Source organism: Pogona vitticeps, chromosome 1 (assembly GCF_051106095.1).
Source record: "Pogona vitticeps strain Pit_001003342236 chromosome 1, PviZW2.1, whole genome shotgun sequence".
In the NCBI taxonomy this organism is placed as follows: Eukaryota; Metazoa; Chordata; class Lepidosauria; order Squamata; family Agamidae; genus Pogona; species Pogona vitticeps.
This window is the reverse complement of record NC_135783.1, coordinates 44,264,063-44,282,056: the sequence shown is the minus strand read 5'-3', so window position 1 is coordinate 44,282,056 and position 17,994 is coordinate 44,264,063. Positions and strand designations below refer to the sequence as shown.

General features: G+C 39.8%; 2 protein-coding genes across 3 annotated transcripts in view; both read right to left on the bottom strand.

Moving 5' to 3' along the window:
• LOC144586395 (uncharacterized) overlaps positions 1 to 17,994 on the bottom strand; it is a 593,808-nt gene that overhangs the window by 478,134 nt on the left and 97,680 nt on the right. The gene's annotated exons all lie outside the window — the stretch shown is intronic.
• Positions 1 to 17,994, bottom strand: part of KIF6 (kinesin family member 6) — a 235,694-nt gene that overhangs the window by 203,195 nt on the left and 14,505 nt on the right. For both annotated transcript variants that reach the window (XM_072991469.2, XM_078383032.1), the window contains exons 4-5: positions 5,367 to 5,514; positions 3,433 to 3,542 (exon numbers count right to left, since the gene is read on the bottom strand). In XM_072991469.2, coding sequence (XP_072847570.2) covers positions 3,433 to 3,542; positions 5,367 to 5,514 — 258 coding nt within the window. The remainder of the gene's footprint in view (positions 1 to 3,432; positions 3,543 to 5,366; positions 5,515 to 17,994) is intronic.

The window sequence follows — 17,994 nt, the reverse complement described above, 5'->3', positions numbered from 1 at the left end:
TGGACCATTCTCTTGACTTCACCATGTTTGTAACCACACCAGTAAATGTCTAGAAGGAGCTGAGTACCACAGTCATTTTAAAGCTGCCTAATTGGTGCTTATTATGCTTGATTGGTGCTCGGTGACATCCACAGGTGTTTTCAATACCTGATCGAAAACACCTGAATGAACCTCTCTTCTTCAGAGTGGTAGTCTTTAAGGGGTTGAATAATTGTGGCAATGAAGAAACCACAAAAGAAACATTTACTACTGCATTACATAAACAATTGATGTTATTTTAGTTGCATTTGGTTCTTTAAAACGTCCTTGTAGGATTTCATTCTGAATACAATTCCAAATGTACACTATAGTCCCTAAACGCCTTTACAGCATTGGGGGTTGAATAATTTTGAACACAACTGTATATGGAACTGCTGGGAGAGGTCATCAGGAGGTTTGGGCTGAGGAGACAGCAATATGCTGACGACACTCAGCTCTACCTCTCGTTTTAAACCAATCCAGGTGAGGCGGTTTCTGCGTTGAACTCATGTCTGGACTTGATAATGGACTGGATGACGGTTAATAAATTGAAACTCAATCCAGACAAGATGGAAGTGCTGTTAATGGGTGCTTCGCCGGACAGGTTGGAGGACCATTTCCCTGCCCTGAATGGGATTACACTCCCCCTAAGGGACAGGGTCCGCAGCCTGGGGGTTCTCCTGGACCCCAGTCTAACTCTGGAAGCCCAGGTGGACCCGGTGGTCAGGGGTGCCTTCCTTCAGCTGCAGAAATTATACCAGCTACGCTCCTACATGGACAAGCGGAGTCTCATGACAGTTACACACACACTGGTAACATCTCGCATAGATTACTGCAATGCACTCTACATGGGGCTGCTTTTGAAGACGGTCCGGCGACTGCAACTGGTCCAGAATCGAGCTGCATGGTTGGTGAGTGGTGGGGCTGCTAGGGGACATATCAAGCCGATGCTGTTTAAATTACATTGGCTACCAGTTGCTGCCCAGGCCCAATTCAAAGTGCTTGCTCTGACATATAAAGCCATAAACAGCTTGGGCCTTGGATACCTGAAGGACCGCCTCCTTCCTTATGAACCTACATGGCAGTTAAGATCTAGCTAGGGGGCCCTTTTGAAAGAGCTGTCCCTCAAGGAGGCAAGAGGGATGGCTTGTAGACAAAGGTCCTTTTCGGCAGCTCCCCCCAGACTATGGAACGCCCTCCCAATTGAGATTTGTTTGATGCCGACGCTGATGACATTTTGGTGCCACCTTCCTGTTCCAGAAGGCTTTTAATTGAAGTAATATCAACTGTGGGTCCTGATGGCAATTTTTAGAGTATATATTTTAATCGTATTTTAATTGTTTTATCTTTTTTATTGCATTTTAATTGTTGTAAGCCGCCCAGAAACCTTTGGGTAGAGTGAGCGGCATGTAAGTTAAATAAATAAATAAGTTAAATAAAGAAATGTTTGTGCTCTGGAGGCAAAGGTGGTAGGCCAACAGGGGCAGAATAAAGCACAGTCTCAAGTTCTGCAGCAGTGTCATGGACAGGTGAAACAGCCTCAGAGGACCCACTAGGGGATCTGGAGAACTATGGAGGACTGGTCAGTGGAGAAGCAGCCAGTCAGTCAATGCACTGATCTCAATCAGGGGACTGGGAGGGATGAGGTGACGGCTGATGGGCTGGAGGAACCTCATCATTGGAGAGTAATCCAATGCAGACAAGGTCTTCTGACTAAGGAGGTGGCTGCAAAATTGGCGTGGAAATAGCCTTGGAGGGCTTTGACTTCAAGGACTTGGCCTTTTTCAGTGGACGAGGATCAGCCTCCGAAGGCTGGTTGGTCCACATCTTCCATTTGGTGACTGGAGGTTTCAATGCCGAGGCAGTCGACATCAACTGTTTGGTGAGGCCAAGTGGCAGGAGATAAGGTGGAAGTCGATGTTGAAGGGGCCCTTTGTTCTTTGGAATGGGAGAGGATGGTCGATTTACCACTTTGGAAATGGCCTTGTCCATGACTCTGGCGTGAGGCACAGACCTGCACGTTGGTTGTGCCACTGGTTTGTCTGGCTGGAGGGATTGTTCCCAAAGTTGAAGTTTAAGCCTGGAAAGGTGACTGTGTAGCACCCCAGACCTGAAGTTCTTATAGTGGGGGCAGGAATAGGTTTGATGAACCTCTCTAAGACAAAAAAGACACTTAGCATGGCCATTGGAAAAAGAGATCTTATTATTACAGGCCGTGCGTGGTTTTAAAAGGCCTGAAGAGGCCATGAATTGAAGAGAAGACGGGGAGGAGCTTTGGCCCCAAGCCCAAAGGAAATAGTTTGATAAAGAAATAAGATTAAAATAAAGGGTTTTCTTTTCTTTTATCTTTTTTTTCCAGAGAAAAAGTTACAGAAGCTAGAAGCGAGGCTCTCAATGCAGCAGTTGAAGAGAAACTGAAGGGAGAGCCTTGGTGCCAAGATACATATACTAAGGGGGAGGGGCTTGTATTAATGTATCTTTTCTGACTGCAGAAGCTCTAAAATATTCTGATGAGGCTCTGAGCATGCGTGGATCACCCAGAGTGTGATTCACAGAAGCCATGAAGATTGAATTTAGAAGCCTCGGGAACTAACCGGGCTACCACATCCGCTACTGATCTCAACTGCAAAACTGTGATGTGCCCCAGCACATTTCTCAATTAGCTATAGCAAGTTGCGCTAACCTTATGTAAATACTAACAAAATTCTACCCTTACTGTGCAGAAAGTATAGGAAATACAACACATTAATAAATCTACAGTGGTGCCCCGCTAGACGATTACCTCACAAAACAGTTAATTTGCTAGACGATAAGTTTTTGTGTTCGCTATAGCGCTTCGCAAAATGGTGTTTCCTATGGGTGATGTTCGGTGGACAATGTTTCAGACCGTGCTTCGTAAGACAGGTTTTTTTTTGGGGGGGGGGGACCAATTTTCGCAAGATAACGATTTTGACAGCTGACTCCGTGACTCGCAAAACGGGTGTTTTTGGGACCATTTTTTGCAAGACAACGATTTTTACAGGTGATCCGTGCTTCGCAAAACGGTTTCTCTATGGGCAATCTTTGCAAAACGACGATGATTTTTCCCCATAGGAATGCATTAAACGGATTTCAATGCATTCCAATGGGGAATCGCATTTCGCAAGACGATGTTTTCACAAGACAGTGATTTTCGCCGAACGAATTAACATCGTCTTGTGGGGCACAACTGTATTAGGTAAAACAAGTATTGTAGTTAAAGCACTTTCTCCCAGTCTCTTGCTCAAAGATGTTGTGGCCTCTGAGGGTTTCTGGGAGCTGTAATCCTATAAATTTGAAGATAAACAGTTTGGAAGAGATTGGAATAAAATATCTAAAGAAGGATGGGATTCTGAAGCAGTAACAATACTTGTACTTTAACAAAATGTTACTCACGGCAAATCTTCTAATCTGGAGGCTTCATGTCGTGCATCCAGAAGATCATAACCACATTCATTGTAAATTTCTAAATAGGAGATATGTGTTGTGTATACTTTGCTGCTATCCTGAATTGGATGAAAACAAAAAGAGTGCATTCAAAATCAAAAGATATAAGTACAAACTTTTGCTAATAGGAGCCATTACTCAAAACCCCAACTGCATCTCAGGATGTATGCCTTGTAATGAAGCAATCAAAATGGTCATGGCCACAATATGTCCATGACCAGTGTTGTATAGTGGAGAAAGTGATGGACTACAACTGTCAAGACCAGGGACTGAATCCCCACTTGGCCATGGAAACTCACTGGATAGTGGAACTGGTAGAACCACTTATTACCTTGAAAGCCCTATTGAGGTCACTAAGTTACTCAGATGCACTGTGAGAATAGTTAAGTTAGCATCAACCATATAGACCAGATTTACTTTTATCAGAACCTGTCTATCAAGTGGCTCCCTTTATAATATTATCCTGAGCATGCTAGAAAATTTGCCTTTTTAGTTTTCTGTCTTGGTCATACCAGTTTTGTTCTGCTGTTACATAATTACCTTTCAACTCTTGATATCCCATTTACTCATTTCCTCTATTCTTTGATGTCTTATTTCTGTATCTGTCAGATGTGCCACAATTTAACAACTCTTAAGCTTATGGCAACTCTACTTTTTCTGACTTTAAATTCTGGTTTTGTCTGCTGGCTATGTTTCCAGTTGTAGTTTTGCTTTACGATCTTATCATATCCTTAAAACTAGAGAACTGTTGGAAGCAAACCAAGAGTCATCACATCCAATCCCCTACCACTGAAAGGCTTTCACTTCTAAAGCACCTTTGACAAATGGCCATTCAAACTTTATTTAAACATCTCAGAACACAGGAGAGATTGTAGCCTCCGGAATCAGCCGCTTTCACAGTTAAATAGCTCTTATTATCTATACCTGCCTTGCTCAATACAGATGGTCAGGTCACCTAAGCACACAGCACTACACCTCTGACCCTCTTGCACCAAGTAACAGTCTTTCCTTCCAAAATGTTCCAGATTTATGAAGAACCCAAAACTGCAATCAGCATTATTCACTGACATGTTTATTTTGAGTGCAAGAGGCTTCCGTTCCTTTTTTTGTCAGAATGTATGCAATACTAACCATTTCAATGCTATAGACTTGCACAAAATTGATGCAGTATATCTTAGAATTGAGATGATAAAATCCAATGTATAGTTGGATAAGCATTTTACCTATAAACACATTAATGCTTGCAGCCCTTCATGAACAAATGCAAACATGAGTGAAAGTACATGAAGATACTTATGCTTAGTACATTGTACCAAGGCACAAATGAACTTAATGGCTGAAATCTTGTTATACAACGTACATCTTGCAACAGCCCTGATCATACTACTGGAGATTAAAACTTTCTAGCTCCCCCCACCTCGGTTTCTAGGAATCCCTAAGAATACCCTTCATTCTGGGGAAATGTTTGGGAGCCTCAGAATGGTGTAGAGAAGAGTTTAAAGACTGAAAATTGCCACCACTGCCAATCCTATGATTGGTGGTGGTGATTTTCAGACTTTAAATCCTTAGAGATTCTTAGAACTATGTGTGTATGTGTGTGTGCGTGTGTGTGTGCGTGTTGAATTAAGAAGTTTTTAATTGTCCCAAAATGGCCATGGCTTGGCTGTAGTTGGTGACATTACCAGCTACATCCATGGGTTTCAGGCAGTGTGTGCCCCCTTGAAGACTGACGCATTTATTATGACATAAGCCTTCATAGGTCCAGCTCATTTTTGCAGATATCCTTTCTTTGGGACATTTAATTCAAACCATCTATGCATACTCAACTATACTAGTTAATGAACTGTTTTCAAAATTTAAAAAAAAGATCAAATGGCCTGTACCTTTTGCAACTGCTCAAAGATGTAAGATAATGTCCGTGGAATAATGCCCCGGTCACTGTAACGTTCAGCTCCTCCAGTGATAGTGAATGTTTTACCACTTCCTGTCTGTCCATAGGCAAATATAGTGCCATTATAGCCTGCTAGAGCACTGTATATAGGGAAATAAATTATTTATTATTAATTGAGTTATAGTATTTGTATAGAAAGGTGATGTGGTGGCATTGCATGTTAAACCGCAGAAGCCTCTGTGCTGCAAGGTTGGAAGACCAGTAGTTGAAAGCTCAAATCCACATGAAGGAGTGAGCTCCTGTCGCTTGTCCCAGCTCCTGCCAACCTAGCAGTTCAAAAGCATGTAAATGTGAGTAGATAAATAGGTACCACCATGGTGGCAAGGTAACAGCGTTCCATGTCTAGTCATGTCGGCCATGTGACCACGGAAACTGTCTATGGGCAAACACTGGCTCTATGGCTTGGAAATGGGAATGAGCACGGTCCTTTGGAAACCCAGCTGAGGTGGCCAGAATTTGGAATCAACTTGACTGCAATGCTTCCTTGAAGTGGTAGTCTCTTGCCTTTTACTGTATGTTTTACTGAGAGTTCCACTTAAACTAACACCAACCCAAAGAGTGTGTTAGATTATGTGCTATGTGATGGCACATTATACTACTAACACAGTCTAGGGGATGGCGTTAGTTCACGAGGTGTTCTCTATAGAGCATCAAAAGCAGACTATCACCTCCAGGAAGAACTGGAGCAACATCCAAGAAGCACTGTGACAGGAAATAAGACCTAGACAACCTAGACCAGGAGTCAGGAAACTTTTACCTTTTACTCTCCAAAAAATTTATATACGCCGACATTACCCCCTTGATTCAAAAGGAAGGAAACCATACATTATTTGAATTAAAAATATTATTGAATCTACACAGGCTGTGTACCGAACTAGCAGGATGCACCAAATTTGATAAAGATGTACACTATTTTTGCTTGAACACATTACACTCCAGCCAAGGTGTGGTATAGGGAGTAGTAAGGTGTCCAACATGCCTAGCAAGTTGCATTAAATTTTTGCTAGCTCGCAGAGGATTTAATCATCATCAGTGAGTGGTGCTAGCAATGATGTGCTTGCTAGAAACAGCCAACACAGAATTGACGGGGGGGGCTTTCCCATACCACTTTAATCATTCTATGTGTGGTGTGCAAAAAGGAACAAACCAGGCTAAAGGTCATGTCACCCACCCTGGTGCCATGACCCAGTATCACATGACCAGTGTGCTTTTTTTTAATCATCATCAATGGAAAACTCAGTAGTGGCCAGAGGATTGGAAAAGATCAGTCTACATCCCAATCCCAAAGAAGGGAAGTGCAAAAGAATGCTCCAACTACCGTACAATTGCACTCATTTCACACGCTAGCAAGGTTATGCTCAAAATCCTCCAAGATAGGCTTCAGCAGTATGTGGACCAAGAACTCCCAGAAGTACAAGCTGGATTTTGAAGGGGCAGAAGAACTAGAGACCAAATTGCTAACATGCACTGGATTATGGAGAAAGCCAGAGAGTTCCAGAAAAAATCTACTTCTGCTTCATTGACTACACAAAAGCATGGCAGAAAATGAGGAGGACTTAAAGAACCTCTCAATGAGGGTGAAAGAGGAGAGCGCAAAAATGGTCTGAAGCTCAACATCAAAACAACTAAGATCATGTCCACTGGTCCCATCACCTCCTGGCAAATAGAAGGGGAAGATGTGGAGGCAGTGACCGATTTTACTTTCTTGGGCTCCATGATCACTGCAGAGAGTCACAGCAGCCATGAAATTCAAAGACGCCTGCTTCTTGGAAGGAAAGCCTTAATTTGAGCTTTCTCTTTTGCTTGCCTGTTCTTTTTCATAGTTTTGAGTCAGTCTCTCTCACTCTCTCTCTCTCACACACACACATACACAGACACACACACACAGAGAGACATACACATCCATACACCCTCCCTCCCTTTTCTACATACATTTAAATAAGCTTAATGAAGCCCTCGGTCTCTCACACCTTCCTTCCCTCCTTCCCTTGTTAACTTGATCCTTTCCCTCCTCCTGCTTGTTTGCAGTCATTTCCGGAGGAAGCAGTCATTCACAAGCCCCCGGATTGACTGACTGCCTGGGGCTAATCCACACCTGTAACCAATCAAACAGGCTTATCTCCGATCTCTGAAAGAACAGAGGATTTACAAGTGCCCTGCTGCAACCAAGGAAGTAACAGGGAGAGGTGGCTTACAATTTGAGATTTGGCTACAGAGGGTGGGGGTGGGAGGGAGGGGGTAGCACTCTGCTCATTACCCCCAGGATTTTCACCTTTACCCCATTTGGGGTAATTTACCCCTGTTCCCCGACCACTGACCTAGACAGAGGCCTCAGCCTTCTTCAGGTGAGTGAAATGAACGTGTCTGCAGGTGTGTTTATGGACTAGATGGAAGCCCCAGACCTCTGCCTTGGGAATTACTGGAGAATTCTAAGAGTTTAAATTTAAAAAGAGACAAATGGCAAACCTTACTTGCTGCAGTATCACATGGCACTCAACTACTTCCTCTCAAGGAAATCACAGTCTCCCAAGAAATCTCTTCATCTTGTAGAGTCCTTCTCCACAGCTCAGGACTTCATCTCAGATCTCCATTTTCCAAGCCCAGCACCCTGATCATTACACTATCCTCAAGTCAATGGCAAGGCAATATACAGTAGTATTAATCTAAGTTGTATAATAGTTTTCAATGAGGTTTCAAAAAAGGCTATTCATTATTATTTTGCCTTACAGTTGAAAAGTGCCATATTATAGCTGATAAAACAGAGCAAAGCATGGAAATAATTCATCTGATGGCTTCAACCTTTAAAATCCAAGAACCTACAGCTTTTCTCAGACCTTTTAAAACTTATAGTTTAAACCTATCAACACCCTAGGATTCTATAAAAAGACCAGGCAACTATATTCATTCTGTAGCAAACCATTATAAGAACTATTTCTAAGTGAAACAATTAACCTAAACAAATTGACTTCAGAGATCTTCCTATCCCACTCAAGCCAGCTACTAAGGTCACCCAGGCTAACTCTTATTGTGCCCAAGTCAGTTCAAAACCACTGTCTAAAACTTATTTTCAGTTTTGGGCAATGCTTAAAAGAAGTACTGTAGTAGCTTCAGTCTCCCATGAATACTTTTGGAAAGTAAAGTTATTCAAAGAAGTATTGCAAGTCAGCAGCCTCTCTAGTACAGAGAAGATTTATTGTAGCCAATTGTTAAAGGCCCATTGAACTGCCCATGTCAAAACTGCCTCTTGGAACAAAGGAAAAAAACACCCCTGAAAATATTGGTGAAAATGTTCTTACTGTAGAAACTGTGCTGGTCTGCCACTGAGTTGGCCAATACAGACAGCTATGCTCCTACATTCTGAATACAGGTCTTTCTGGCCAGTTTTATAGTACAGTTTTTGCAAAATGAAAAAAGTGCCACTTGCATCAAGAGAAGTTTTGTTCCTCATTTTCATGTTCATTAAAACAATTTCCCTTTGGGATAGGAATATGACACATACCTTCTCCATTTTAATTAATGCATTCATAAAATTGACTTACTGTAATTAGTTAAAACATTTTCATTTTTCAATATTAATACAAGCTGATTTTCCAAACTATCATTTCAAGCTCTGGGATAGAAAGCATTCTGTATGAAGTGTAACTTGCTGTTATATTAAACTGTATTACTGTATGTCTACAGTAGACCAATTAGTGAGATTACACTACAGAATCTACCGTCCCTCCTGTGTGGCTATTAAAAATGACTAATCCTCATTTTCTCTCATTACAGATCTGAATGCTGAGACTTGGTTTCACATACTTCATGCAATTTTACTATAGATTAAAGGTTTAGCTTCAACCAAAAACCAGTCTGAACCAAAGTAAAAGTGTACCCTGGTGATTACTTTGTGAGGACAGAAATAACTTGTTCTTAACATAAACATTTCATATTAGCTTTTGGATACAGAAGCATTCAATACATTCAATATTCTGTTTCCAGCAATACTTTAGAATTGTTTTAACAATAAAATAATTTGTCATTCCTGGTGTAAGTTCCACACAACAACGAGAAGCTCTAAAAAAATTATTGTGTTCCACAGAAAGAAGCTGTAAAATGCAAAAATATATACAGTACCAGGTACCATTTCCTGTAATTGTATCATCTTTCTATAAGTATATCTTTTCTGTTCACTAATATTTGTCCCTTTTATTATTGTTGTTGTTTGATATTGTGGCTTTTTGTACACAGTCCAGAGTGTGACTGTTGACTATGGGATGGTAAAAATGTAATAAGTAAGTAAGTGTCAATTTTTCATTAAATTTGCGGATGATACGACAGTGGTGGGGCTCATAAATAAGAACAATGAGTCTGCTTATAGAAAGGAAGTACAAAGGTTGATACTTTGGTGTAAAGAAAATCATCTCAAACTTAACATCAAAAAAACTAAAGAACTCATAATTGATTTTAGGAGGAAGAGAAATGTACATTTACCACTGTACATAAACGGTGAGGAAGTGGAGAGAGTTGGTAGTTTTAAATTTCTGGGTACTTACATCTCAGAGGACCTCTCATGGACTATAAATGCCGACGTGCTAATGAAAAAGGCACAGAAGAGGCTGTATTTCCTGAGAATGCTCGGCAAGTTAAATTTATCTCAGCATTTACTTCTGTCATACTGTCGTAGCACCATTGAGAGTGTCCTAACCTATGGCATTCTGGCATGGTTTCGGAGTAGCTCTGTAGCGGACAAAAAAGCTCTACAGAGAACCATTAAAATTGCCCAGAATATCATTGGGCTCCAGCTACCAACCCTGGATGACATCTTCACATCCCGCTGTCTAAGGAAGTCACACAGCATCCTGAGAGACTCTTCCCATCCTGCTTATAACTTTTTTGAACTGTTACCATCTGGCAGAAGATATAAAACAATTAAGACTCGGACCACACGTTTTCTCAATAGTTTTTATCCCAGAGCTATAATTGCAATTAATAATGAGCTTAAAGACCACCAGTAGTGAATAATTAGTTGGACTGTGTTACGTGGCCTGCGGTGTAGATGTTTGTATTTTTAGTGGGGGATTTTTTAGTGGGTGGGGAGTGTTTGGGGAATTTTATGTGTGTGCATGTGTCTGGTCTCTGGGTGTCTGTGAATTTCGTTGTATGGGTATACTGTATATATACTTACAATGACAATAAATTATTATTATTATACATATGTGTCAAGCTAGGATGCTGCTGGGGGTTCTAAGTTAGGGATGTAAATGTTCCAAAAGTGTCCATTTTTTTCAGAAATAAAACAGGGGAAAAACTTTTTTCCAGAAAAAAATAATGAGGATTTTCAGATATTTTACATTTCTAGTTCTAATGTGGTAACTGTTTCTGTTTTCTGTGGTTCTACAGAGAAAAAGTACATAAAAACTGAGAACTGTTCAATAAAAATACAGTATGTTCGCAACCATCAAATTCCCAGCTTCATGTAGTTTCATGGTGAGAACCCCTAATATTTATAAAATCATTTATTTGCCTCCTTTCTGTCTTCAAAGGGAAACCAAAGGTAGTTAGAAAGATTGAACTAACAATGAGACTGTAAGAGTCAATATTAGAATATCAAAATTGTTAAAATAAATTCACAAGTAAATAGGTATTAAAACAGATCAAACAAAATAATATATTACCCAGCTATATAAAATGCTTTATAATTTATAATCTAACCTCTCTCAAGAGGGAATTCTGCAGTATAATACTGAAATAAAAATGCAAGATGCTATACCTTTCACTACCTGAAATCTGTGACAAACCTCAGGTTGAAGCAATGGTCAGTACAGCTTGAATACAAAAAAAGATGCATGCTTTTCCCCCAATCACGTCTACATTTTTAAAGCTTTGTACTACAAATAAATTGCAAGACACGTGTTATCATTATAACCCTATATTATTTCCTTATTACAATGCACTTTCATTTAATCCACACTTTAGATCCCTCTAGAAGCCCTTTGGGTCTATAATGATTTTAGTGTAATGCTGGCAAGTTCAACTCTCAAGTATACATGCTTTAGACAAAAAAAAAAGTAATTTACACTCAAATTTAAGTATCCAGACAGATATGTTCAAAGACAGTTTTGATTTCAAAAAAATTTCCAATTTAAAACATTTTTTTAATTTTAAGTATAGATGAAAGATTGTTTAATTAAAAAGATTCCCCTTGACAATTTTTGTCCAGTCGTGTCCAACTCTAGGGGGCGGCGCTCATCCCGCTCTTCAAGCCATAGAGCCAGCGTTTGTCCAAAGACAATCTTTCCGTGGTCACATGGCCAGTGTGATTTAGACACGGAACGCTGTTTACCTTCCCACCAAGATGGTACCTATTTATCTACTCGCATTTACATGCTTTCGAACCGCTAGGTTGGCGGGAGCTGGGACAGGCGACGGGTGCTCATTCCGTCGCGTGGATTCGAACTTACAACTGCTGGTCTTCTGACCCTGCAGCACAGGCTTCTGCGGTTTAGCCCACAGCGCCACCACGTCCCTGTTTAATTAAAACAAACACAATATCTCAATATTACATCTTGTGCCCTTGCCAAATTTATACCATAAAACCTACTTAGCACAATACTGTTCAATTCATAAAGATATCTCACCTATTATATCCATGGAGCAGTACTGTGTTTTTTTTTAGTGCAGAAATACATTTGACACATCATTTCTATAGACATTGATAAAAACTGGCATGAAAGTTTGAGTTTGTTTAACTATAGTAGTAAAATGCAGGAAGTTGTCAATGTAAAATGTGAAGGAGGGAGATTTGGTTACAAAGTAGTTTGAAAAATGTGTTGTTTTACCATTATCATGTATTGTGTTATATGCTGTCAACTCACATCTAACTTACAGGTTTTTTAAATATTTGAAATACTTAGCAAGTAGAGTGGTGCCTCGCAAGACAGGTGCTCCGTTTAACAACGAATCCGCATTATGATAAGGTTTTTGTGATTGCAAAAGCAATCTCAAAACAACGTTTTGAATGGGGGAATTTCGCTGTGCGATGATCGGTTCCCTGTTTCGGGAAAAGATTTTTGCTTCCTGACTATCAAAACAGCTGATCGTCAGGTTTTCAAAATGGCCACTGGGTGCTCAAAATGGCTCCCCACTGTGTTTAGGAGACATTTTTCACTGCACAGGCACCTGAAAATGGCCGCCCCATGGAGGATCTTTGCTGGACGGTGAGTTCTTAGCCGATTGGAACGCATTAACCAGGTTTTAAAACGTTTCAATGGCTTTTTTATTTTTGCTTTACGTTTTCGTTCTACAGCGATTTCGCTGGAACGAATTAACGTCGTAATGTGAAGCACCACTGTAGTTTTGCCATCCCCCAATGAGTTTCCATGGCCAAGATGGGATTTGAATCCAGTTCTCCTAAGTCCTAATCCCATCACTCTATTCACTATGCTACACTGGCTCTCAATATAATGTATAAGTAACTTTAACAGTTAGGAAATCAGCAATTTGTGTCAACCTAAATCTTAAAAGATAGTATTCACTATGACAGAAGTTTGAAAAAGAGAAAACAAATCTTTCACACATGTTCAAATCTATGGCTTCATAACTTCATCCTCTTTTAAGAGGACACTTCGATTCCAACACACATGACACTTCACTTTTAGCAAGATTTTTAAAGGTCGGAAAAAAGACAAACCATTCTAAATAAAAACCCTATAATCATGTCAAAGTGGCATTCAAAATGGCATTATTTTCTTCCCCCACCATGCTGTAAATAGAAACTACAGTCCTCTGTGTCCAGCCACCTACACTAATAAGAATAAGGATGTGATGCATGCTTGCCTGTTATAGAGTTTCACCACTATTTAGCATGTCAACCATGGGATATAAAAAGATCAAGAAAGATGATTCCTTTCAACACATTGCTGTTTCTCAACCTTTTTTTTGTTCCTGTTGCCCAGTGCTAGCCTTAGGGTGTTTCCTACTGACTCCTGGAGAAAAGAGATTGATTTGGCAGCTCTAGATATATTACATTCCAGAACATTTTATGTTTCCTAGAAGCAGTTACCAACAGGAGATGCAGCTTTATAAAACAGAAGTCCTCATGCTTCCACCTCCACAAAGATATAATTTTTTCTCTCTCATTTGGTAGTTAAATTACAAAATGCAGTTTGGGAACCCTCCACTTAAAAACATATGAAGACCCATGCTGGATCAGACCAAAGACTTATTTAGTTCAGCATCTTTTATCTATAGTGGCCAGCAGGTATGTCTTTTTTTTAGCAGAGGGAGTACAGACAGCCATTATTGTGTATCTAACAACCACTGATAACTTCATCCTCCGCAACCACATATGATTCTTATGTAATCAGATAATGAATCTAACAATGCCTGTCAACAGAATTTCATGCAAGCAGGCATGAAAGAGCAAGGAGTGAAGCAACAGTAGTGATGAATCCAGATAGAGATGCAGAATCTATTTTCATTCAGCATAATTCACATGTGTTGATTTTGCTATGTCTTGTGGCCTCATTTCATTCTTGACATTCTACCATCTTTATGCCCACTTTGCAAAGCTATCATGAGGGTGTGGGGGTATGGAGGAGGTTAAGCACTGCAGGATTGTAGAAGGACAGTCAGGGGTTCAGTGATTAGCCCTCCTACTCTTCTCAGACTAGTTCCTGTATGAGTTATGAAGGCAATTCAAGTTGCCTTGTCTAAGAAAGTAGATGCATGCATGGCTTCTTGCTGCACAACTGCAGGTACCGTGTTTCCACAAAAATAAGACAGGGTCTTATATTAATTTTTGCTCCAAAAATGCATTAGGACTTATTTTCAGGGGATGTCTTATTTTTTTTTCATGTACAACAATCTACATTTATTCAAATACAGTCATGTCATCTTCTACAACACTACAGCCAGAAACTATACTGTGATTAAAAACTGCACTGCATATTCGGACAATATGACTGTACTGACTAGGTAAAAGTAAAGCTTCCCCTTGACATTTAGTACAATCGTGTCCAACTCTAAGGTGCGGTGCTCATCTCCATTTCCAAGCCATAGAACCAGTGTTTGTCCGAAGACAGTTTCCGTGGCCAGCGTGACTAGACACGGAATGCTGTTACCTTCCCACTGAGGTGGTACCCATTTACCTACTCACATTTTTATATGCTTTCGAACTGCAGTGCTGTCCTCTGAAGATGCCGGCCACAGAGACTGGTGAAACGTTAGAAAGAACAACCTTCAGAACACGGCCAAAGAGCCCGAAAAACCCACAACAACCATTAGATCCTGGCCGTGAAAGCCTTCGCGAATACATCTAAGAATATTGTCTGACATATGTCAGTCCACTGTATTCAGCATTTATGTGGCATTATGATCCTTGACAAATCAAAATCTCAGCTTCTTAGCTGCCTGTGCAAATTGTGCTACAGCATATGTAATGTACAACTGTGTAACAACAAGCAATCCAACTACTGTTTCAGTGGTGGTACAATTAAGATACATCTGAATGATCGGTGCCAGAAAACTTTCTCTAGGATTTTTATAGAGAGTACAAAACAGTAAGTAGTGAGTTAAATACTCAGTCTGGTTGCAGCCAAAAACACATTTTCATTCCTCAACTGGAATTCCTTTATATCTCCCTTCAAGGTATGCTGAGGCCATCTGTCCAAATCTAAGTTCTGTAAAAGCTTTACGAATCTGGGGAAAAGTCAGTGACTCAAAATATTTTGATTTTGTGTGGTTCACCTTTAGGTGGGGGGTACCAGGTAGAAAAATGAGACCCAACAATAGCCACCCTATCCTGACTGGCATCGAGGTCAAAGATCCAGTTCCTAAGGTCACAGGAGCTTAAACTAAGGACCATTTATATCAGAAAATTGCAAACCTTTAATTTTTTGTGACACTGTTGTGCCCATCCACGCACTTTAGTTGTTCTAGCCAGCAGCACTTTGTCAGGGAGGACTCCTCCAAGCTGTTCAGTCTATGCCAATAACTAAAATAAACCAGATTGATTCTAGCGGAAATTGAGGATAGGCCTAACTCAGCTCTGAGATGAGCCAAGGGAGTTCCTGGGGGGAGCCCCAGTATCAGCCTCATGAATTTATTCTCCAGGATTTCCAATTTGCGCTTGACTGTCTCTCCCCATAGTTCTGTCCCATAGAGTATTTGTGCTAGAATTTTGACAACAAACACCTTGAGAACAGGATTTATCAGCTGGCCTCCTCTGCCATAAAACAATCTTTTAAATTGCCCTATTGATCTGGTGCTCAATAAGATGGTGGTAAGAATTGTATTTTTATATATGTTATTTTGATGTGTTTTAACCTATGTAAGCCGCCCCGAGTAGACGCTGTCTAGAGGGGTGGGGTAAAAATTGAATAAATAAATAAAATAAATAAAATAAATAAAATAAATTTAAATGCTATCTCCATGATTCTCATAAAACTGCAGGCCCAAATATTTAAATGAGTGTACCTGCTCAATAGCATGCTCATCCAGTGACCAGTTTTGCTTAGGGGCTCTATATCCAGTCTTTGTTTTGTTGTACAGTAGTTGATTGCTAGCCATTCCTGTTTACAGAGCTGCCCAAATTTGGACAGCATTCTTTTAAGACCAATTTTGCTCAGAGATAGCAAAACCGGGTCATCATCATAAAGCAGTATTGTGATCTTCCTACAGCCAATGGTTGGAGGGAAGAATGAGGGGGAAGCCATTTGAAGGATCCCATTAAAAATGAGATGGGATAGGAAAGGCCCCCAGGAGTGCTTGGACCAACCAAAATATGACAAAGGTGCCCCAAAGCCCCCTCAAGAGCGTAAGGGGGCTTTCTGTATCAAGTCCCCACCCCAAATATTTAAAAATTGGATTGTGGAGAGCTGATGATCCCAGAAGTACTAAGGACCCAAGATTTAACAAGAAGGATATCCCGCATTTGCATTTTAAGCTAATTTCTAGGGAAGACAATTATTCTTTGGTTTTTCTGGTTCTGCACTATTTTAAGTAAAATTTAAATAATATAAAACTCTGATTATTTGAATAATACAACTTCTGGTTAGAATGCATGAAACAGAGTATAAGCTAGGTTAGGGACATGCTGTTCCACATGCTGGATAAACATAAAGCTAAATGATTATTCTTGCTCCAAAAAAATTGCAGTACAAAATAGCAGAAGCATTAAATGATCTATAACTGGAAAACAGACAGTATCTTTCTTTCAATATTCAGGTAGGATAAATAGGCCTTAGCCTTTTTTTTCATACAGTCACAGTGCTGGAAACCATTCTGTCTGCCAGTTAAATTGCCCAGCAACCTACTGTACTAGCAAAAAGCACCTACATGTCCAGAATAAACATGCTACAGCTGAACTCAATTGAGTCACAAAACAAGCTCAAGAGGATGGAAAATGTGATATGCTACACCACAGCTGAATGGCTGGGACAATGAACAAAGAATAATGGGCAATAGCTGCTCTTTGTGGGGGGAAAGCAACAAAGAATGACACATATTCTCTTACACAACTTGCATAATAAAAGCAACAAATTGATAAAATATTTGAATATCCAAAATATGTAAATCTGCTTTTCATTAAGTGTAAATGCTCAGTACAAAACACATTGTCTGTTCTAAGAATAATATATTTAGGACTGTCATATTCCCAATAATTGAGAAAACAGGAGCATACTGTAGGCTCATGCCTTTCTCATGTCCCAATACATGATTCTCTATCTATCTATCTATCTATCTATCTATCTATCTATCTATCTATCTATCTATCTATCTATCTATCTATCTATCTATCTATCTGTCTGTCTGTCTGTCTGTCTGTCTGTCTGTCTGTCTGTCTGTCTGTTTAATTTTTATGCTGTTCATCTGACCAGTAGTCTTGGTGGTTGATAATATGACTTCCAATTATATTCCAAAGTTCATTTAATACACGCATCAGCATTAACAATGGAAAAAATAGGCAGAAGTGCAATAACAAATCCGTCTGAAACTATAGTTTTAACCCGGCTTTTTAGTCGTAGTTACTCTGGGCAGCATATAAGTGAAAGAAAGAAAGAAAGAAAGAAAGAAAGAAAGAAAGAAAGAAAGAAAGAAAGAAAGAAAGAAAGAAAGAAAGAAAGAAATAAATAAATAAATAAATAAATAAATAAATAAATAAATAAATAAAACTGTAGCTGGCTTGATAGCTCAGTTAGTTAGATATCTGGCTGGAGAGCTGGAAGTTGGGAGTTTGATTCTCCATGTGTGTCCTAGCAGAAGAGCCAGCCTGTGTGGCTTTGGGCCAACTGCACAATCCCAGGGTGCTTAAGAAGAAGGGAATGACAGACCACTTCTGAGTTCTCTTTACGTAGAAAACTGCTGGGAGTTATATTTTGGTTAACGAAAATGTAATAGTAGCAATATTTCTACCATTATGCACCTTAGAAGAAAGAAATTTTCTATATGTAGCACAACCAAGTAAGAGAAATTTAACCAGTAATTCATTTAGTTAGCACCATCAAAACGATTCTTCTTCTAACACTGCTGAATACCAAGGTACCAACTTATCTGAGTATGGGATACCCATACACTCA